The sequence below is a fragment of the Zingiber officinale genome, chromosome 6B, assembly GCF_018446385.1.
Source record: "Zingiber officinale cultivar Zhangliang chromosome 6B, Zo_v1.1, whole genome shotgun sequence".
Lineage (NCBI taxonomy): Eukaryota > Viridiplantae > Streptophyta > Magnoliopsida > Zingiberales > Zingiberaceae > Zingiber > Zingiber officinale.
This window is the reverse complement of record NC_055996.1, coordinates 88,798,180-88,818,186: the sequence shown is the minus strand read 5'-3', so window position 1 is coordinate 88,818,186 and position 20,007 is coordinate 88,798,180. Positions and strand designations below refer to the sequence as shown.

The 20,007-nt window shown below is 42.9% G+C and overlaps 5 protein-coding genes across 5 annotated transcripts; 3 read left to right on the top strand and 2 right to left on the bottom strand.

The window, feature by feature from the left end:
• Positions 1-2,357: 2,357 nt before the first annotated feature.
• On the top strand, positions 2,358-11,426 carry LOC121993029 (protein transport protein Sec24-like At3g07100). The gene is made up of 14 exons (XM_042547694.1): positions 2,358-2,726; positions 2,804-2,869; positions 4,872-4,925; positions 5,024-5,193; positions 5,277-5,463; positions 5,607-5,752; positions 5,823-5,977; positions 6,113-6,194; positions 6,284-6,399; positions 7,124-7,219; positions 9,166-9,289; positions 9,803-10,077; positions 10,616-10,830; positions 10,942-11,426. Exons 1-14 carry the CDS (start codon positions 2,399-2,401, stop codon positions 11,151-11,153), a joined length of 2,226 nt encoding a protein of 741 aa, XP_042403628.1. The 5' UTR covers positions 2,358-2,398; the 3' UTR covers positions 11,154-11,426.
• Positions 11,427-12,183: 757 nt separating this feature from the next.
• On the top strand, positions 12,184-13,902 carry LOC121993028. The gene is made up of 3 exons (XM_042547693.1): positions 12,184-12,950; positions 13,026-13,180; positions 13,375-13,902. The coding sequence occupies exons 1-3, from the start codon at positions 12,392-12,394 to the stop codon at positions 13,714-13,716; spliced, it is 1,056 nt and encodes a 351-aa protein (XP_042403627.1). The 5' UTR covers positions 12,184-12,391; the 3' UTR covers positions 13,717-13,902.
• Positions 13,837-15,767, bottom strand: LOC121993027. The gene is made up of 3 exons (XM_042547692.1): positions 14,946-15,767; positions 14,525-14,693; positions 13,837-14,441 (listed from the first exon to the last, which is right to left on the bottom strand). Exons 1-3 carry the CDS (start codon positions 15,669-15,671, stop codon positions 13,990-13,992), a joined length of 1,347 nt encoding a protein of 448 aa, XP_042403626.1. The 5' UTR covers positions 15,672-15,767; the 3' UTR covers positions 13,837-13,989.
• A 922-nt stretch (positions 15,768-16,689) lies between these two features.
• LOC121993024 (casparian strip membrane protein 1-like) lies at positions 16,690-17,749 on the top strand. The gene is made up of 3 exons (XM_042547690.1): positions 16,690-17,260; positions 17,338-17,461; positions 17,534-17,749. The coding sequence occupies exons 1-3, from the start codon at positions 16,800-16,802 to the stop codon at positions 17,747-17,749; spliced, it is 801 nt and encodes a 266-aa protein (XP_042403624.1). The 5' UTR covers positions 16,690-16,799.
• A 141-nt stretch (positions 17,750-17,890) lies between these two features.
• On the bottom strand, positions 17,891-19,133 carry LOC121993026 (momilactone A synthase-like). The gene is made up of 2 exons (XM_042547691.1): positions 18,965-19,133; positions 17,891-18,862 (listed from the first exon to the last, which is right to left on the bottom strand). Exons 1-2 carry the CDS (start codon positions 19,000-19,002, stop codon positions 18,103-18,105), a joined length of 798 nt encoding a protein of 265 aa, XP_042403625.1. The 5' UTR covers positions 19,003-19,133; the 3' UTR covers positions 17,891-18,102.
• Positions 19,134-20,007: the final 874 nt, after the last annotated feature.

The following is a 20,007-nucleotide window of genomic DNA, read 5'->3' as shown; positions in this document are numbered from 1 at the left end:
TAAAAGAAGGTTTTTAAATTTTGATGTGATAATGATGTGGCAGAGCATAAACCTCTTTAAGAGGTTTACGACTACGGATGCCCTGTTTACGACTATGGATGCCCTAAGGGCATATGTAATGGGATTTATAGTATGAGGTTTATATTATAAACCTCCCATTATAAATGATCCGGATCACAGGAGAGGGCATAGAGAGGATTAGGGAGAAAAGAGAGGGCATATGCGTCATTTAGGAGGTGGAGGGTTAGAGGGGCATTGAGGAGCCGGTTCGTGAAAGAGGGAGGGGGGCTCACGTTTGCAGGGGGCGCCGCCAGAGAGAAACGGGGGCTCACGTTTGCAGGGGGGCGCCGCCAGAGAGAAACGGGGGAGGGGGGTTCGTGATTTTTGCCGCCGCCAGCCATCAAGGAGACTCTCTATCCTTCTCCAGCTCCCTCGCCGGCAGCCTCCGCGCGCACAGCAGCTCCCTCGCCGGCAGCCTCCGCGCGCACAGCAGCTCCCTCGCCGGCAGCCTCCGCGCGCACAGCGCCTCCCTCGCCGGCAGCCCCCGCGCGCACAGCAGCTCCCTCGCCGGCAGCCTCCGCGCGCACAGCGCCTCCCTCGCCGGCAGCCTCCGCGCGCACAGCAGCTCCCTCATCGGCAGCCTCTACACGCAGAGCAGCCCTCCTCCGGCACTTACCGGCAGTCCTGGTGCCGACTTTGCCTAGTGTTCCGGCCTACGCGCCGTTGTCACATTCCGGCCTGTGAGCCAATGTCGTACGTCGGTCGTGTCGCCGTTGTATTCCGATTGTGTGTCACCTTTCAGATCCATGCCACATTCGGCTCCGCGTTGTCACCTCCGGACCCAGCTCCTCTTCGGTCAGTTCAGAGGCATCCACCCTTCCGGGTCACGACGACTCGGTCAATTTCACGACCAGCTCACTCATCCATCCGAGGGCGCCCCCCTGGGCCAGGGTACGTTCTCGTACCTCTTTTGCATTTAGTTAATTATTCTGCCATACTATTATGCGGTTACTTATATATATGTGGTATTCGCCTCGAGCACCGAGGTACCGGAGACCGGGGGAACCCGGTCGCTGGATACCGGTACAGTTGACCGGAGGAGGACTTCTGACGATCTGGTCAACGTAGCGGACAGATCATCAAACGGGTCATGGGGATGCGGTTAATCTTCCAGACACGTCATACCGACAGGTTCGTCTTCTTAGCTTCCAGACAGGATCAATAAACTCTACCCCTACTACATGGGTGTAGTTTATAATTTTTTATAAATTGATCACAAAATTTTGGGACTCAATTTATATTTTTTAAAAAAAAAATTACAAAGAGGATTTATGTTCTTCCTCTTAAGGCAGACAAGGTCCACTCACTATTTAATAATTCTTTTAAAATTTTTTTGTTTATTTATATTTTTGTTAAATATTTATTTATTTTTATCGAATTATTATTTTTACATAAATAAATATATAGAATCTAAAATACTAATATAATTATAAATATTAAATTAAAATATTAATTAATAATATATATAGTAAATAAAATGATAAGTAGAGTTAAGTAAAAAATATAAATAAAAATAAGTAAATTGATAATAATGTCATAAAAAAATATTGGAAAGATTTATATTAATAGAATTAGATTTTAACAAAGAGTGAAAATTTTAACTGATGTGACAGTGGTACGACAGAACGTAAACATATGTAAGACGTTTAAATTATGGATGCCCTAAGGCCTTTAGCAAAGGTTTGCTTATGTTGATAAGCCGTAGCTTTAAACCATGCGATAACACTCTAGTTAGTGTGTAGTGTGTGTGGCAGTGTGGGGTTTATTTATTCCCTTTCATCGTGTGACCGTGATCTTAAATTAGGGATGACAATTTTTCCCACGGGTTTGGGGCCCCGCGGGAAAAACTTGAAATGGGGATAGGGATCCCCGATTTTTCAAGGATGGGGCAGGTATGAGAATACTATCCCCATCCCTGAACCCGCCCCGAATACTTGTGATGATGGGAGATACAATGATATAATTTTGCCAATTCTTGTCAACATACTTTCTTCAAACTTGTGTGTTCATGAAAAAGAACTATAGTTATACAATATCCCTCTTGAAGGAGGCCACAATGAAGGTCAGATGGAGTATATATTGTTAACTAGGACAAAATTACTTTGGACCTCTAACACACAAGTTTCGACTAATGACATGGGGCGGGGATGGGGAATCCCCGAACCCGTGGGTTCAGGTTCGGAGAATCCCCGAACCCGAAAAAATAAGAACGGGGCGGGGATGAGAATGACAAACCCGTCCCCGCCCCGCCCCATTGCCATCCCTATCTTAAATATTCCCGCATAGACACGGGAAAAATAAAATAGTTCAGTCAAATTCCATCGAATCGGCGGCGACCATGGCGGTGCGGGCGACCGTATCTCGCTTCCCGTTGGATGCCAACACCCTCGAGGCCTCCGGGCTACCCTGGGGCGTCACTGTCACTCCCTTCGCCCCCTTCGACGAGCGCGGCGCCACTCCTCTATACGGATCCGGCGGCCACCTGCTCCCCCGCTGCGACAACTGCTGGGGCTACCTCAGCACCCTCTGCGAGATCGAGCGATGGGGCTGGACCTGCGCCCTATGCGGATCTTTCGTCGGCCTCGACTCTGCCACCCTCGATCGTTACGCCCGACCTCAGGACTGCCCCGAGCTGTCGTCTTCCTTCATCGACCTCGACCTCCCAGGTGATCTCTTCGTTGACATCGTGATTGCTGTTGAGGTTTATCGGACCGATCTGATCGAGTAAAGGGTTTACTTGCAGCGGAGGGATCCGGTGACGGGGAGATGCAGGCTCGACCTGTCTATGTCGCAGCGGTGGACTTATCTTGTAAGATCTAGAATTTGCACCTTCTGTTTCTGTATTATTTCTTGTTCTTTTCACTTCTTCTAGGTTTCTTATATTGCCAATTCACTAGTCCACTTATTTTGATGTTGCGTATGCACTCTCTAATGCAATTTAGGCGTTCTTTGGCTAGATGAGACTAGTGATCAATCGTGCATTAGTGTTGGATAAACGAAGGGTAAAATAGATTAATAGAACACAGATGAGAAATCATTGATATGGATGCTCTCTGCCCGTTTATGTAACGGTGCCAGTCATTGGTCATTCTAGAATGAAATATGCTTCGCACTTGCTACAACATGGAATTAGAGTCTCAACTTGCACCTTGGTCGAATGTTCAAGTGTGAGCATCCAAAGTTTTCTTTTGCCTCCAGGTTATGGTGCAGCAGCAGGTCGTCTATGCAGTCTCTCAAGCACCCACGGTTCGATTCCTAGCTACGGCGCATTGCAGGGCATTTTTCTCCTATGGGATGAAAAACTTGGGATGTTGGGCTACCGAGCCACTCACCACTTGCACTTTCGGATTTACCTTGATAGTCGGTGGAAAACTTTCATGGGCCAGTCCGATCATCTTTAGGATTAGTTGGTTTGAAGAGTTGGATACCTGAATTATCAAAAAAAAAGTGTGAGCATCCAAGGTATGGTTGAAGCCCTGGACTATACCTCTGAGCTTGATTGCCAAGGGTGAGCATCCTGAGTTTGCTAAGACAATCAACCCAGTGACTACTAGTGTCGGGACGGAATGCATTCTATCTTGCTCAACAATTTAATGGATGCATAAAGATTCCTAGTAAGATGATGTGAAACTGGTTACTATTATGTGAAATTGTTATTTGACTTATTTCAAAATAAAACGAAAATATTTAAAGATGACCAACGTTTATTTTTTCGTAAAATATAAGTAATTTGTTTCAAGGTGAGTGTGGGTGTTTACGTATTTGTATTTACTAGGATAGTAGAAGGTGGATAGATGGAGAAACTTAGGCCATTACTTGTCGTCCAATGATTAGGGAAAATGCACGATGAATGGGCTTGCACACCAGTTAGGATCTCGACCATGATCCACCAAATTAGAGTGCGAAGAATCATAATAAAAAGGTAAAAAGGCTAGGGCATGATTAAAAGGGAAGTATCAATTGTAATTTGAAATAGTAATGGGTTGACGGATCTAGCATGATGCAGCCCTTAAAATGCACAGTGAATGATTATTGTGCAACTTATCCAAGCTGCCACCTTGTCAGGTAGACACCACACCATCCCTTCAATGGCAATGAGATAGACTCTGGATGGATGCTATTTTTTAATACGAAACACTAACACTGTGCTAGATTTGATAATTTTTAAAGACTGCTAAATTTGAGAAACTCTAAACGTTGTGTATTATTTATGTATCAACTCTAAAGAGAAATGTCTAACATTTCTAATTTCATGCTGAATTTTACATATCACTCTTCATCTATGTTACTTGGACTTGAGTATAATAAGTATCCGGCACGAGTGTGGATCCAAATGTCTGACATGATTAATCCTAAGTCTTTTAACACATGATCAATAAAAATATTAAATGTCAACTTGGAGTGTGTGTCCGAGTGTCAATATCTGACACAGATATGGAGAATGTAGATGAAGAATCCAAACATCAAATTTCTTCATAGTTGTTGCCTTTCTGTGAACTCTACAGATTCCCGTATCAGGCTTGACACTTTGTAGATCATAATTAAATTTCCATCTCGCAGATGGCTTATCGGTTGCTTCCTGCAACTGTTTCATCTTTTTTTCTGAGGTATTTTTGCTCTCATAGGACTTTTCTCTGTATGCATCTGTCCTGGGCTTCTAAGATTGGAACAATGATTAGTGATTACTGATGCCATTCATTTGTTCGTCCAATTATTTTCCTTTTGTTAAGATTTTATTGGTATTTCTTGGGTACTCTTGAGACCATGCTCTAAGAATGTTTCTCCTTTGATACTCCTGAACTTCATTGAAGCTTCTGAAGAGTTCCTAGAACTTGTCAAAAGTGCTCTCCTAGCAGCTCTTGAAGGTAATGGTTCTTTGGAAATAAAGAAGCTTCCTGGTACTTTGCTGCATCTTGTCTGTTCTGACATGGTCTCCTTTTTCTTTTACTCCTTGTTTTTACAGCTTTGGTACCAGGATCATTATTTGGTCTGGTTACTTTCAGCCACAAGATTGGTCTATATGATGTACAAGGTCCAATAGCAGTCGTTAAAAACATTTTTATTCCTGATTCAGAGGATAGACTGCCTGTTGATCTCAAAGATGTCATGCCACTGCTTTCATTTCTAGCTCCTGTATGGTGACCTTTTGACAATAACTCATTTGTTGGCTTGGTTTATACATCCCATAATCCGATGGTTCTTTTTTACGTAAGTAGGTAGAAATGTACAAAGATCAAATTGCTGCAGCTCTTGAGACACTAAACCCTACAACTTCTTGGGAGAGAACAACTGCTGCAGGGCAAGGGAATGACGGTGTGTTGCTAGGTGGCCGTGGGTTTGGGGTAGCCATGGCAGCTCTCATTGATTACCTGAGTTCAGAATATGGGAGTACATTTGCCCTAGGTATGTATAACTGTAGAAGAATTTTGAGTTCTATTAGTTTTTCCTATTTCTTGCTAAATTAATTTCTTTCTATGGAAAACATTTTTTCTCGTTATCAGCTGTATATTATCTGTTATGTTTTACTATGTTTATCTTTCTAATAGCTAGGGTATTTGCATTCATGTCTGGTCCTCCTGACTATGGAGCCGGACAGTTAGATACAAGACGTTATGGGGAACAGTATGCTAGCAAGAGGGAAGATGCTGACCTTGCTTTGCTTCCTGAGCAGACATCATTCTACAAAGATCTGGTAATGTAATCTAGCCGAACAACTTCTTCATAATGAATTTTTGAAAAGTAAATGCTGACCCTTATCACAGGCTGCTGTTGCTGTTCAAGCAGGTGTTTGTGTGGACATTTTTGCTATCACTGATGAATACACAGATTTGGCTTCTCTCAAGTATCTTAGTATTGAAAGTGGTGGCTCATTATTTCTTTATTCTAACATGGATGATTCCACTCTTCCACAAGACATGTGAGTTTTGAGATAAATATCAAAATATCCATCTGAGTATATGGATCATTATTAGTTTTAAAAATAAAATCTCTGACAAATTTGTGTCTCTCCTTGGCCAAGATTCGTTGACTCTTAACATTAATACTTCAACAGGTATCGGATGTTGAGTCGCCCTTATGCATTTGGTTGTATATTAAGATTGCGGACATCGTCTGACTTCAAACTCGGATACTCTGTATGTAACTTAATTTTTACATGTGCTTCTTGTTGATGTTTCATTATTGAGTCTTTTCAGCTCGTCCTTATTTTTTAAATTTCTTGCAGTATGGACATTTTTTTCCAGATCCACAATATGAAAATGTTCAACATATCATCTGCTGTGATTCTTTTGCCACATATGCATATGACTTTGAGTTTGAAAATTCCAGTGGTTTCTTCAGGTAAAGTATTCTTTGTAGAAGGCATGTTTTCATTGACTCAATTATCCTATCTAGAGATTTTGTAATTATGCTGTAAAATTAAATGTTGCATAACAGAGTTGAGTTAATATGGATATGGAGAGTTCCTAGTTGAGAAAAAATAAGTTAACTAGTTCGTAGTTGAGAAAAAATAAGTTAACTATATAGGCCATAGAAGATAAAATTGCGATAAATTGTTTAGCTGATGTGGATATATTGAAAGATACCTTAGATCCAAGTTAGAGAAGTTGAAGAAACTAGAAGAAAAGGGAGACAAGAAATCTCACTAAATATAGTTCAATGAATATAAATAATTTAGGCATTCACCAACTTCATATGGCCTTATATCTTCTCCTATGGAAATAATCTTCCTTCCAGTTCTACAGAGCTTGCTTCTTTAAATTTTACAGAGCTTAATAGAGAAATGCATTTGGTGAAACAGTGTTTATCTGACAACTTGGTGATTTAGGTTGAAATGGGAAAAAGGGAACAGAAGAATTAGGATAAGTTGGATGTGTTTTTAAATAACCATAACATGAAATTTGGGTCATAGATTCTAGTGCTGCTATTGAGAAAATTACAATGAAAATCTTCACAAAATTAGGTTGTAAAAAAGTTCTACATCTGTGATTGTGTCAGTTGTCTACTACGAATTGAGTATTTTGAGTGGTTACTATAAAGTAATACTAAGAGTGCTGCTTTGCAGGAATACAGAACCTCCAGTTCTCCAACTTGCATTTCAATATAGTATCATTGTCCCTTCGGAGGAGACTGGAACGTCCGAGTTGAATTCTATTAGCAGGTATGTATGTGTGTATGCATCTTTTATTATATTGAATATAGATTCTTGAGATGTACACAATTCAGGAGTTGGACATCCATTTAATTGCTTAAAGTATGATGAACAAGTCATTTTCCTTAAGCAGTGTCCCTAATTTCTCTATGTAATACATGATACTAAATTTTCAGAGACTTGGAATACATATGTCCTTTACGACAATGACAACATCAATAACAACCAAACCTTATCCCACTAGGTGGGGTCAGCTATATGGATTCTTCAATGCCATAAGGCTCTATCCATGGTTTAAAATTTCGACCCGTGCCGAGGTTTCGGTCTCAGGCCGGAACGATACGGTTTCGGTATCGTATCGTGCCGTGCCGATATAGTTTCGGTATTTTTTATTTATCTATAATAATGATAAGATAAATATATTTATTGTGTATATAAAAATAAGTTGTATATTGATTTATTATAAGTTCTCAATTATTGAATAATTTAATATTGTTAGAAAAAATAATTAAAAATAATTTTATTTAAATAGAATTGATATATCAATAATTCAAATTAAAATGGAAGTATCTATAATAATAATAATAATAATAATAATAATAATAATACAAGATATTATTTTATATTAATAATAATTATATAAATTAACTATTTATTTATTTAATTAATTATTAGTTAAATAATATATATTTTAAATAGTAAAAAATATCAAGTAAAAAATTAAAAAAAATCAGAATATAAATATAATTTATTAGAATTTTTTAATTTTTTTTAGAATTTTTTTAGATTTTTTAAAAAATTTAAATGAAATTTAAAATAATAAAAATATATTAGCATATAAATAAGAATTATTATATATTTTTTAAAATTTTTAAATGAAATTTAAAATATTATCAGTATATTAATTAATAAAATTTATTTAATTTATTTTAATTTTAAATATATTTTTTTATATATATTATTAGGATAATTTAACTAGGTTTATAAAAGCCTCTTCGAAATATCACACATCCTCTTTAGGAATTGTTTAAATTAATAAAATAAATAATTATTAAAAACAGAAAAAAAAAAACGCGTACCCGAGATCGCGCCCGCCCGCGATCAATCATCGCGATCTCGCCGCGCGACGCCTTCGCTGCCGAATGTGCCACGGGACGCCGCCGGAGGCGTCCCGCGTCTCCTCCAGCGCCGAAGGAGGCGTCCCGCGTCTCCTCCGGCGCCGCCGAGACGGGGACGCCACCCGTGCCGGTTTCGGCCGCCCGGCGGAACGGTAAAAACCGTCCGTGCCGGGCGGCACGGAACGACACTTCAAACCTTGGCTCTATCCTCTACTAAATCATCATTTATATTTAAATAAATTATATTTTATTTTATCGTTACTAATCAAGTCTTTTTTGGTATATTTCTTCCTCGTTTAATGTGCGTATTTGTTATAGTTTTACGTCGCTCGACTGGAGCATTTATTGGTTGCCTAAGTATATATCCGTACTATTTTAAACGCATCTCCCGGAATTTTATCTGTGCAACTTCGACTTTCTATTTAATGTTCTCATTTGTCATTCTATTCTTCCTCATATACATTCCAATATTTAGCTCCATATATAGAAGGTCTAACTTTTATTTTGTAAAACTTTCTTTTAAATTTTATAGGTACTTTACAATCACAAAGAATATCCGGCGTTCTCCTTCATTACAACTATCTTGCTTGTCTTTTAATCCCTCCATTATTTGTTCAACAATTTTAATGTTCAATATGATCCGGTATATATTTTTTTTGTCTATTAAGTACAATGGATAATTTGGAGGACCATAATTTTCTTGGAATATTTTAGTTATTGGCATAGTGGAGCATGTTCTATGTTCTCTATTCTAATATTGTGTTATCATAGTCTATTGTTTCTTACTTATCTCCATCGCTATACTTGAGTAATTTAATCATTTGTGTTTATATGTAGCTCAAAATTTTGTGTCAAGAGACGACTACGGATAAGGACGTTGCAATATAGTTTTGCTTCCAACATAAATGAACTATATGACTCTGTTGATCCAGAAGCTACACTGTCCATCCTTGTTCACAAGGTAATATTTGTGACAAGTACATTTGCTTATGAAACTTCTTGTCAAAGCATTTAGTTCTACATGCCAATTTTGATTTTCCCAGTCTCTTTGCATTGTTGGAGGAGAATAATGATGACAAATTTTCTCACTAGTTTGATTTCGCCACTTAGTTCTGCACTTTCATGCAAGATCGTGTGATTGCTATTTGGCATCACTGTTTTTTATCCAAATAGAAGCTAAAGCTCCTTATGTTTAAATTTGTCCAACATTCAGTTCTTGGTGTAACAAGTCTGAGTTAAACTTTGCAAATATTTATTATAAAAATAAATCAGCTCAAACTGCTTTTAAGGATTGGATTGAATTTGTTGGTGGTTCCTCATCAAGCCAGTTCAGCTCAGTCCTATTTGCTGTCAATTATTTTCCTTAAAATATGATATATAGCTTCATCGTTTACCTGTAATTGATATCTATTTCTGTATATATATTTGAAAAAAAAACATGCTTCATAGTTCTTCCACATTCACTGACTTTCAGGTAATTTTAGCTTCCTTAAAAGAAGGGGTCAGAGAAGGCAGGTTGTTGCTCCATGATTGGCTGGTCATTCTTACTGCTCAATACAATGATGCACATGGACTTGTACAAAGTGGCACTGTTAATGCAACATCACGTGTTGATGTTGCTTTCTCACAATGCCCACAGTTGCAGTCCATGCCTCGGCTAATCTTTGCCTTGTTAAGGAACCCTCTTCTAGGCTTACATGAGGAAGGCATTCACCCAGATTATCGGATATACTTGCAATGCCTTTTTAGGTAAGTTTTTTAATTGGCCCAAAATGACATTTTTGCACATACAGTGGTTAAATTTCACATTCAAACACCTGACAAATGCTAAACTTCTCAATGCCCGTGGTATGCTTTTCTTGGTAAATCTCTTGAAGTTGCAGTTTAGAACTAACCATAAAGAACCAAAGACATTATTGTGTAGCTTTCTAAATGGCAATCATTTGATGTTTAATATTTTAAGATATGATGCATTGTGACATTTTCACCCATAAAAGCTCCAAATATTCTTATTTTGATTTTTTCTATTTTTTATCTGGTCTTATTGAGTGCTATTTATCTTTGTCTACTGCACTCTGCTATGTAGGTAAAATACCATTGAAATCCTAAAACATGCTTATTCGAAGGTCTAAAAATCAAGCTACGTAATTTTTTTTTGAAAAAAAAATCCTGAGATAAATGCTAGTATGTTTAAAAATATAGTTTGGTGTATCTTGCCCACTTGCCTGTCATTAGTTCACTCATGTTTCTTACAAAAGATTCTGTGTAATTCAATGGTTTGCTGCAGTGCACTGGAGCCAGCTTCCCTTCAGCTTGCTGTATATCCACTGCTTGCTTCCTACACTACACCAGACAAACAAGCATATCCTCGCCATTCGTTAAGCCGTGCCGCTCTCCTCACAAGTGGAAGTCCGATCTTTCTCTTGGACGCCTTCACTAATTTAATTGTGTACTACACACCCTCAGCTGATCTTTCAATTCCATTTCCTCCTCCACATGATTGTAAGTTATCTGCTGCCCCTTTGCACTTGTTGCATGATACTGGAAGCTCAGTTTCTGTCATTTGGCGGAGTTAGTGGCCACAAAAAGTGCCTGAAATGTTTCTTGTTCTAGGTCTTCTAAGAACAACCATCAACAAATTGAAGCAGGAAAGGTGCATCACACCAAAACTTACATTTATACGTGGGGGGCAGGATGATGCCTCAGCATTTGAGAGGTATCTCATCGAAGAGCAAGATATCAATGGAAGTGGTTTCTCCAGCCTCATGGGGTTTGTGCCATTTCTGGAAGACATCTCTCAGGGAGTGGTAGAATACCTAAAGTAGAGAAGAGATTCAATTACTCATCAGTACCCTTGAAGAGTAATTATCTGACATTTGTATCGGCCAAGGTTATTAAACTAGAATGTTAAGAGAATGACCTTGTTTTCTTTAGTTGCGCTTTGTAATTGCTTTCGATGAGTTTTAGATCAGAGCAGCACAGCATATCAATTGCTAGCCAGAGCTTCTGAGTTATACGCATAGATTTACCAACTGATTTTGTATTCTTATCATTTTTTTTAATAATTCAGGTATCTAGACCTTTATAGATTTAATTAATTCCGGAGATGAACAACCATTCTTTTCTTGTTCGCCCATCGAGTAAATCCAACCTTCTTTTCTTGTTCATCCATCGAGTAAATATGAAAATGCAAATGGCTCCTCATCCAACAATCAACGTCCCAAATTTTATATGCTCACCAAGTGACAATCTACCATCCAGATTTTATACGCTCATCAAGGAATTAACAAAGGTTGCTTCTGTTTTTCAAAGTGATTATATTCAAGTAACACAACCAAAGCTATTATCAACTACTAATGCTATTAAGAACACATAATAAAGTTATTAAATAATACAAATATCATTACAAAACAACAATTTAAACATGTACCTAACTTACCGAACTTAAATTGACGTTGAAAGAGCACCCTAAATTGAGTTTTGGTGTTCTTTGAGCTAAATGTTTGGTGGTCTAAAAGTTTAACCGCTTTTGTACGTTGTTTTTGCATCCGCTTCGATTCATTTATCTTGTCCAACAGCTCTTTGGCCGGAACGCAAAAAAACAAAAGTCAGTATAATTATTTGTTATACTTTATATTCCTCAGCCCTCGGGCTAAGATCGACTTAAAGTTTTGACCCAGCCCAAGGAGTTTATCAAATTAATTGTTGATAAGAAATAACAATAGTAGGGAGTTAAATAAGAATATTTTTTTTAAAGTTTTTGTATAAACAGGGTAGATTTTTAACATTTATGACGTAGCAGCCGACCCATCGGTACCGAATGCCGGGAAAGGCAAAAGGCCCGTGAACCTGCCATCGTGTACCGCATAAACATTAACCCTCCCGCTTAAAATGCCAACGGCTTCAGGCTCCATCTCCTGCGTCTTCCCCGCCCTCCTCAAATCCCTCCCTCAACAGCTAACCCTACTAATTTGAACTAAAAGCCTCACGCTCAAAACCTCCTCCTCCTTTTCGGTCTCTCTGTTTACTCTACTTTTTTTTCCTCTTCTCGATCCGATCGCAAATGGGCAACTGCGCTCCCAAGCCAAAGTCCCAATCCGGCCCTCGGACGCCCAACCCCTCCGCCTCACCCACCGTCCGCCTCTATGGATCTGAGTCCTGTCTCACCTCCTCACGCCTCCGCCTCGCCCTCCTCTACAAGTCTGTCCCCTACCAGTTCATCCCCCGCGACAGCCCCCTCCTCGGCCGCCCCTTCCTCCAGTGCGGCCCCGACACTCTCGTCGGCGGGGACTACACGCTGCTCCGCGAGCTCGACTCCAGATTCCCCTGCCCGCGGGTGGCCGCGGACGCTCTGGCGAAGATCGGGAAAAGTCGGTGGCCGATCCCGGCGGGGACGGAGGCCGATGAGGTGGCGCTCGTCGCCGCGCTGCAGCATCGCAGCCTGGAGCGACACGTGGAGGATCTGGGCAGGTGGGCAGAGGAGATGTCCGCCGGCGGGCGTGGGCGCGGCGATTCGGCGCGGATGGGGCGGAGCTACGGGCTGCTGGTGGAGCTGGTGATGGAGCACGCGCAGATGGAGGAGCGCCTCCTCTTCCCGGCCCTCGAGGCCGCGGCCGATCAAGGTACGAGTTGATAGATCAGGAAGCGTCTATTCCGATCTCGATGGCGATTAAGCGCGCGATCACCGTCAATGGCAGCGGTGTGCAAGGTGGCGAACGAGGAGCACGCGAGGGATCTGCCCCTGATTAACGGGATCAAGGAGGACATCAAATCGACGGTGGTGATGGAGGCCGGTACCCCATTCCATCAGGAGGCGTTGCTCAACTTGTCTTCGCGATTCAAGACCTTGGAGGTAGGTCTGCACTTTCCAATTAAATTGCTTCCTCCCATCCAAATGCCGCATGATCATTGCCTTCTTGCCAGTCGAGAGTTTGATTCAATCGATCGAATTGGATTAGTTTAGCTACGAATTCCTGGTTCAACAAGTAACTGGCTGGTCCAATCCGATTTAGTCTCTTGAACCTCTTATCGTTCGAATTTTGCTAGGAACATTTCAAGGAACACTTTCAGGAGGAAGAGAAGAAGCTGTTCCCATTGTTGGAGATGACGATAAAGAGCCAAATGTCGTTAAGAGCCCAAGTGGAACAGGAAGAGAATGACCCATTGTCCTCCCTCTCCTGGACGGAGCAACTGATGTCAATAATGGAAGCCACCCACTCTCCTCGCCTCTTCCCATTTCTGGTGGCGGGGCTTCGCCCTGAAGAGGCCATGCAGTACCTGGCTCTTGTGTGCAGGCACATGCAGGACCAGCGCCAGCTGCTCTCCATGCTCCGATCTCTAATTGCTTACCTTGAAACCAAAGACATGTCCCCACTCGAATGCCTGTAATCATTGTCCATACAGACCGCTGTCGAGCCTGAACACCCGCAGTTCGCTTTCCTCTGATCAATGAGTACACAGATATTAAGTCTCTCGGTAAAGCTAAGAAATTCCATGTAAGCAATTAGCTACACTTTCTTCCAAACTTTCTTGATCTCCAATCTGATACGAAATCACAATAAATGGGTTTACATTCTCCTTATTGCCAGAGGTAATACTGCAGTAGAGAAATTTTAGGATCTCATTACAACAAATAAAATAGAAAACAACACAAGTTTTCTCCTACTCTTCATCGGTTCCTAAAAGAATCCTCTTTATGTGATCGATGAGGTCTCCCATCTGCTTCCTCGAGTGCAGAGGAGCAGGGTACACGATGGCACAGTCCAGCTTGCCATCTCTAATAGTATCAAAAACGGCGAGCGAAGGCCCTATCCCGTGGACCGAAGAACAGCTAATGTAGTCTTCCACACCGAGCTCCTGCGGCAGCTCCGACGACTCGTGTATTGCCGACTCCTCGAACACGGTGACGAGGGCAGTCCTCTGGGACGCCGAAGGTGTCAGTTGGGGGTTGTCGATGGCTCTCAAGAACAGGAAGTTGAGATCGTTGATGTCCTTCAGCTGCTTCTTGTTGGTCACCGCCGTGTGGTAGGCCTCATGGCACCTCTTGACGAGCTCCCAGAAGTTCTCTGCCCCCTGAATGTTGTGAGTGTTAATGATCGCGGACTGGAAGTTGCCTGCAAGATTCCATGGCATTTCAGTTCAGTTCGATTCGCTCGGCGACAATAGTTAGATTTATCGCGGGCTATGAAATGCTCACCCAGGTTCTGTCCGTTTAGAGGAGGATCGAGATTCTTGCGGCAATCAATGAGAGTGACGAGCGAGTAAGTCTCGTACTGCTGGCTCTCGAGTTGCTTTGATGAACGCGCAGCGATCATTGCCGCAGCTCCAATTGCTCCGCAGAGTTTCACACCTCTTTCTTCGCATTCCTGCCATGCAAAAGCACTACAACATTTATCCAAACTGTCGGTTCTGTAAGAACATTCATTCAATGCCTTAATATATAATTGAATATTAAGATGCCTGGTCAACTACGCTGTTGTGTTTTTGGAGCAGATAATATTATTGTATTGTTAACTGAGAAGAAAATTCGTTGTTTTTTTTACTATATTCATAGTCTATTTTTGAGAGTATATGAAAAAAATTAAAAAGGAAAGAAAAAAACAAGAAAAAACACTAACCGAGAGAAGCTTCTGAGTTTCGTCGCGGCTCAGTACCAACCTCGCCACCTCCGACTGGCGTCTCGTCACCGTGTCCTCGAACGGTAGGGTCGACGTCCTAAAGCCGTTGATGCCGTAGCCGATCATGTCCTTCCCCCGCGCCCAGAACGGCTTGTATGTGTCCGCCTTCGGGATCAAGTCCTCCAACGCCGCGTGAAACGGCTCCTCCTTCTTTCCCTTCTCGCGGCCGGCCAGGAGATGGACCAGCTCCTTCAGCACGGCTCCCACCGATGCCCGATCGCAGGCCGAAGAGTGCATCCTCAGCGCCACCGCGGTACGCCCCTCCTCCGGCACGCCCTCGTAGATGGTCGCGTACAGGATGGGGTCGGCCGGGCCCTGCTCTGCCCAGGCGTTCTGGTTGAGCTCGCGCTCCAGGAGGGCGTGGAAGGAGGATACCGGCCCCGGCTCCGCGGGGAGGACGTCGGAGGCCGCGAGGACGCGGACGGTGGCGGAGGGGGCGGAGGCCACGGTTAAGGTGGGTTGGCCGGGGGTCGGGGCGGAGAGAAAGGCGCGGAGGATGGGGTGGGTGGACTGGAGGCTGCGGACGGCGGACTCGAGGAGGGGGCGGGAGATGGGGCGGGTGGGGAGGAAGATGAGGACGCTGACGCCAGTGCCGCCCGGCAACGCGCGCCACCACCCGTTCTCGGTGCCGCCGAGGGTGCGGCTGGGGGCTTCGTCGGAGGCCATCGACGGGAAAGGTTTGATCTTCGAAGGGAAAGGGAAAAGGCGCTAGGTGGAAGGTGGTCGATTTCGATCCTTCTCTGCAAGAGTTCCAATGATCTCTCTTTTTATAGAAATCGGTTTGGACGAAGATTGGAGATGGAAGTGAACGAAAGGAGTTGACTATTGACCATTATTTTATTTGTTTTAATTTCAAGCTGTATCACATTGACTACAAAATCATAACTCCTTTAACGTGTGGAATCTGGTTGGTGTTCGAAGAGGTACCGGGCCTTGATGGGAGTTGAATTTTGACTTGTATTTCGGGTTTTCTTTATTTGTTATATTTCAGGCGATTAATGCAAGTCTAAAGGAAGAATTTATGGAGAATATTTCCAGTTTCTAGGAAGCTGAGGGATTCAAATGCCCTGGTTGATTTATTTAATTAACCCTTTTTGTATGCCACGAATGAGTTTATCCCGATGATGACGAGAAAATTATGTGGGGTTGAATTCATCATTTTTCAAATTAATCGGATCATTATATAAAATATCTGAATTAAAAAAAATTATAGTTGCCCTATGCACCATTTGGCCGGCAGCTAACGAAAATCCACTAACCCCGGCTGGTTTCGAACCGTTCGGATAGATGAGATTGCGCAAGGCTAAGTTAATTGGTCTGTCCATGAGAATCAATGGGCCGGGCTAGTCCACAAAATTAGGCATGGGTAGCTAGTTCGTATAGTCCAGTTGAACATGTCGATAAAGTCGGTCGACCAATTGAGTGGGTTAGGTTGGGGGGTTTCTTTGGTTGTGCCTGCTGGTGGGTTCCAGTAAGGCCAAGCCATTTGATTAAGCTTGTCAGGCTTTTTGGCGGCAAGAATTAATCATTTGTCTGGTCCAGTACTTATCCTCCTCTTTTCAATCTTCTCTGAAACTTTCATTATCTTGTACTCCAATGTTGTTACTCAAGGTTCACTTCTTTTAACTTCTTCACCACGGCTGATTCATGCGCTTGTAACGAATCCACAAGTTCTTCAACACTCATCTAAGAGAATATATATGTTAAGAATTAAACACCAGTGCTACTGCATTATTGTACCAAATACAACATGAGACTGAGAGCAGTTGACAGCACCTGCCCAATTCCTGCTCCATGGGCCGAGCTTCTCCACTGTCACCGTGCATGGCAGTTGCCCCAACCTTTCTATATATTTTGCTCAGCTTAATTTGGGTTCTCAAGAAGCAACTAATTCATCAAACCACAGAGACCAATCCAGTTCCCAACGTCGAGTACAAGATGAGCACCAACGGTGAAGCAGCCCCCGCCGTCGTCATCCCCGTCGAGGATCGAGCCACCGACACCAGGGCCAAAGCTCCCGTGGCCGCTGCACCGGCGCCAGCGCCGCGCAGCTTCCCCTTCCTTCTGAGTAAGACCGCCAAGGGCGTCGGCGGGTGCAAGCGCGTCTTGGCGTTCCTCGACTTCGTGCTGCGGCTCTGCGGCATCGCAGCCACCCTCGTGGCCGCCGTCACCATGGGCACCACCAACGAGACGCTGCCTTTCTTCACCCAGTTGTTCCAGTTCCGCGCCAACTTTACCGACCTTCCCGCGCTATTGTCAGTCATGAATCGATCTTAATTATATCAATCAAGAAGGAAGATTATCTAGTTAATTAATTGTGATCTGGTTGCAGGTTCTTTGTGATAGCGAATGGAATCGCTGCAGGCTACCTCGTGCTCTCCATTCCCTTCTCGATCGCCGGCATCGTTCGCCCACAGGCCACTTGCCCAAGGCTTCTCCTCTTTATCTTCGATTTAGTAGGCGTCGAACACTCCTTTTTCATCTTTAAAAGAAATATATAATTAATTAATCGTAAATGGCGGACGCAGGTAATGGTCGCTTTCACTTCGGCGGCGGCGTCATCGGCGGCGGCGATCGTTTACTTAGCACACAACGGAAGCTCGGAGGCCAACTGGGTGGCCATCTGCCTTCAGTTCGACGGCTTCTGCCAGCGCATCAGCGGGGCCGTCGTCGCCGCCTTCATCGCCGTCGTCTTCTTCATGGCGCTGCTCCTCATCTCCGGTCTCCTTCTGCGAAAGCGCTAATCGATTGCCTTCTATCGCCTTCCTGCTTGTCAATTACTTCGATCGCATCAGCGTGTGCAGCTCTGCTTGTCAATTACTTCACCTAATATTCAAAATATATCGATCGCTCGATCGGTTAGTGTTGCTCTGTTTTATGTCTACAATTGTGTGTGCGGATGGAAAGGGTCAATCAAGTGAAAGAAAATGTTTTCCTTGTGCGTTTGCATAATTAATTATTTTATTGATGGTAATTTAAGTTGATTATTGTGACAATTATATTATTCACACGCGCGAGCTAGCTGTTGCAGTAGGAGTGCGAATGTGCGATCGATGTGAAGTCCATCGATGGGTAGCTTCGGCTCCATCTACGCCAATCACTTGGCGATGGTGAAGCCTCCGTCCAACAGCAGATTGACGCCGCTCACGTACCTGGACTCGTCGCCGGCGAGGTACGCCACCGCCTGCGCCACGTCCTCCGCTCCCAGCCTCACTCCTTTCAGGTTGGCCGACCTCTCAATCGTGGCCTCAAAGGCCTCCTTGTCTAAGTCAAACGATGCCATCGTCAGCGGCGTCGCCACCCCGTGCGGCGACACGCAGTTGACCCGAATCCCGTGCTTGCCCAGCTCGGCCGCCGCGCTCCTCATCAGCCCCACCACCGCGTGCTTCGAGCACGTGTATGCGTGCGGCACCAATGATTCTGCAATAGTCGACGCGGTGCTCGCGGTGATTACGATGCTCCCCTGCCTCGCCGGCGTCATCACCCTCGCCGCGTGCTTGGTGGTCAGGAACACCCCCGTCACGTTCACCGACAGCAACCGCTGGAAGTCATCCACCTCGCAGTCTGGGAACGACTTCTGCCTCGGTCCCACGACGCCGGCATTGCTGAACATGACGTCGAGCTTCCCGTGCCGGGCGACGGCGGCGTCGACGGCTCTTGCCACGTCGGACTCCTTGGTGACGTCGCAGTGGACGTAGGAGGCAGTGTCCGGGCCGAGTGAGTCGCACAAGACGCGGCCTTTGTGGTCTTGGATATCCGCCACGACTACTCGAGCGCCGAGGCGGGCGAACAGCTTGGCGGTGCACTCGCCGAGGCCGCTCGCCCCGCCGGTGATCAAGGCCACCTTCCCTTCGAGCCTATTTATGCAACAAAAGCAAGATTGAAGCAGGAATCTGAAGTCATGAACATGAAAATTGAAGAAAAATATGAGGAATTAATCAAATGGTTTGACAAATAACCTTTTTGCTACAGAGGAGAGAAGGAAGGAGCTTGCCATAGTGTGTTCAACAGATGTTAATGTCCCAATGATCAGTGCATCTTGCTACTGCCATCGTGCCGTTTTATACAAACTCATGCTTGATAATTAACCTAATTAACTCGTGTTTCTCACTTCAAAATATCACGAAGAACAAATGACCGTGCTTCTCATTAATGCTTGGAGCACTAATCCAAATTAAAAGGAACACTACTGTAGTTCAATAATTCAATTTGTTAGACAGGTTAGTCTGGACAGCTATTTAATTTATTGATGACGAATATTTCTTGAAAGTCTAGTGAAAAAGATTGAAAAATGGGCCCGGTTCACTGTACATCAACAACAATGTTCTAATGGTTCCAAGTAATCAGGGTTAGATTTTCAATTATGGTACATTGTAAAACTTTTTGTCGAATTTTATATCAAACTAGACTTAGTCAGCGTCTATTTCTTCGTTTAATTTATGCCAACCACAGTTTTTGAAAAATAAAACATGCATGACCCACCCACAGCTTATAAGATAAGCTCGTTCGTACATTACTATCAATTGCACGGTGTCGAAAGTTTAGTCGCTTATCCTCCTTTCTAATATTACGTTCGTTCCAAAGTCATTGACAATCCTTTCTTAAATTATGTGAAAAAAATTAATTAATAGATTTATAAGAGTATGCATCTATATTACTATTAACGTGTGAACGTATTAATGAAAATATGTTATTTTTTTTTAATTTGTACTAAAGTAGTACTAAAAGTATCCACATGCATTAACATTAACGCTTCAAGCTTTAACATCATTGTAAAAGTCCTAACTAATCGTCAAATAACTAAAGGATGAGATAAATTTTTTCTTGAAAAAATGCATCTGTCAAAAATTAATTTTGTACCATTGTAATACTAATACGATGAGAAACTTGAAGAAAGACTCTTTGAGTAGGGATAATAATTTATTTTCGAATCTAATTCAATCCGAATGAAGGAGGATATAGATGAACTATCCATATTTGATATCGGACCCTACTACTATCG

What these genes read in the sequence shown, in the direction of transcription:
- LOC121993027 (XM_042547692.1), bottom strand. Translation starts at nt 15,671, where the DNA reads ATGGCCTCCGACGAAGCCCCCAGCCGCACCCTCGGCGGCACCGAGAAC. An exon ending in AAACTCAGAAGCTTCTCTCG is followed by an intron (nt 14,694 to 14,945) that starts GTTAGTGTTTTT and finishes TTTGCATGGCAG; the next exon opens with GAATGCGAAGAAAGAGGTGT. An exon ending in TCTAAACGGACAGAACCTGG is followed by an intron (nt 14,442 to 14,524) that starts GTGAGCATTTCA and finishes GGAATCTTGCAG; the next exon opens with GCAACTTCCAGTCCGCGATC.
- LOC121993029 (XM_042547694.1), top strand. Translation starts at nt 2,399, where the DNA reads ATGGCGGTGCGGGCGACCGTATCTCGCTTCCCGTTGGATGCCAACACC. An exon ending in AATTCCAGTGGTTTCTTCAG is followed by an intron (nt 6,400 to 7,123) that starts GTAAAGTATTCT and finishes GCTGCTTTGCAG; the next exon opens with GAATACAGAACCTCCAGTTC. An exon ending in TGTCCATCCTTGTTCACAAG is followed by an intron (nt 9,290 to 9,802) that starts GTAATATTTGTG and finishes ACTGACTTTCAG; the next exon opens with GTAATTTTAGCTTCCTTAAA.
- LOC121993024 (XM_042547690.1), top strand. Translation starts at nt 16,800, where the DNA reads ATGGGCCGAGCTTCTCCACTGTCACCGTGCATGGCAGTTGCCCCAACC. An exon ending in ACCGACCTTCCCGCGCTATT is followed by an intron (nt 17,261 to 17,337) that starts GTCAGTCATGAA and finishes ATCTGGTTGCAG; the next exon opens with GTTCTTTGTGATAGCGAATG. An exon ending in TCCTCTTTATCTTCGATTTA is followed by an intron (nt 17,462 to 17,533) that starts GTAGGCGTCGAA and finishes TGGCGGACGCAG; the next exon opens with GTAATGGTCGCTTTCACTTC.
- LOC121993026 (XM_042547691.1), bottom strand. Translation starts at nt 19,002, where the DNA reads ATGGCAAGCTCCTTCCTTCTCTCCTCTGTAGCAAAAAG. An exon ending in CTCTCCTCTGTAGCAAAAAG is followed by an intron (nt 18,863 to 18,964) that starts GTTATTTGTCAA and finishes TTGCATAAATAG; the next exon opens with GCTCGAAGGGAAGGTGGCCT.
- LOC121993028 (XM_042547693.1), top strand. Translation starts at nt 12,392, where the DNA reads ATGGGCAACTGCGCTCCCAAGCCAAAGTCCCAATCCGGCCCTCGGACG. An exon ending in CGAGGCCGCGGCCGATCAAG is followed by an intron (nt 12,951 to 13,025) that starts GTACGAGTTGAT and finishes CGTCAATGGCAG; the next exon opens with CGGTGTGCAAGGTGGCGAAC. An exon ending in CGCGATTCAAGACCTTGGAG is followed by an intron (nt 13,181 to 13,374) that starts GTAGGTCTGCAC and finishes GAATTTTGCTAG; the next exon opens with GAACATTTCAAGGAACACTT.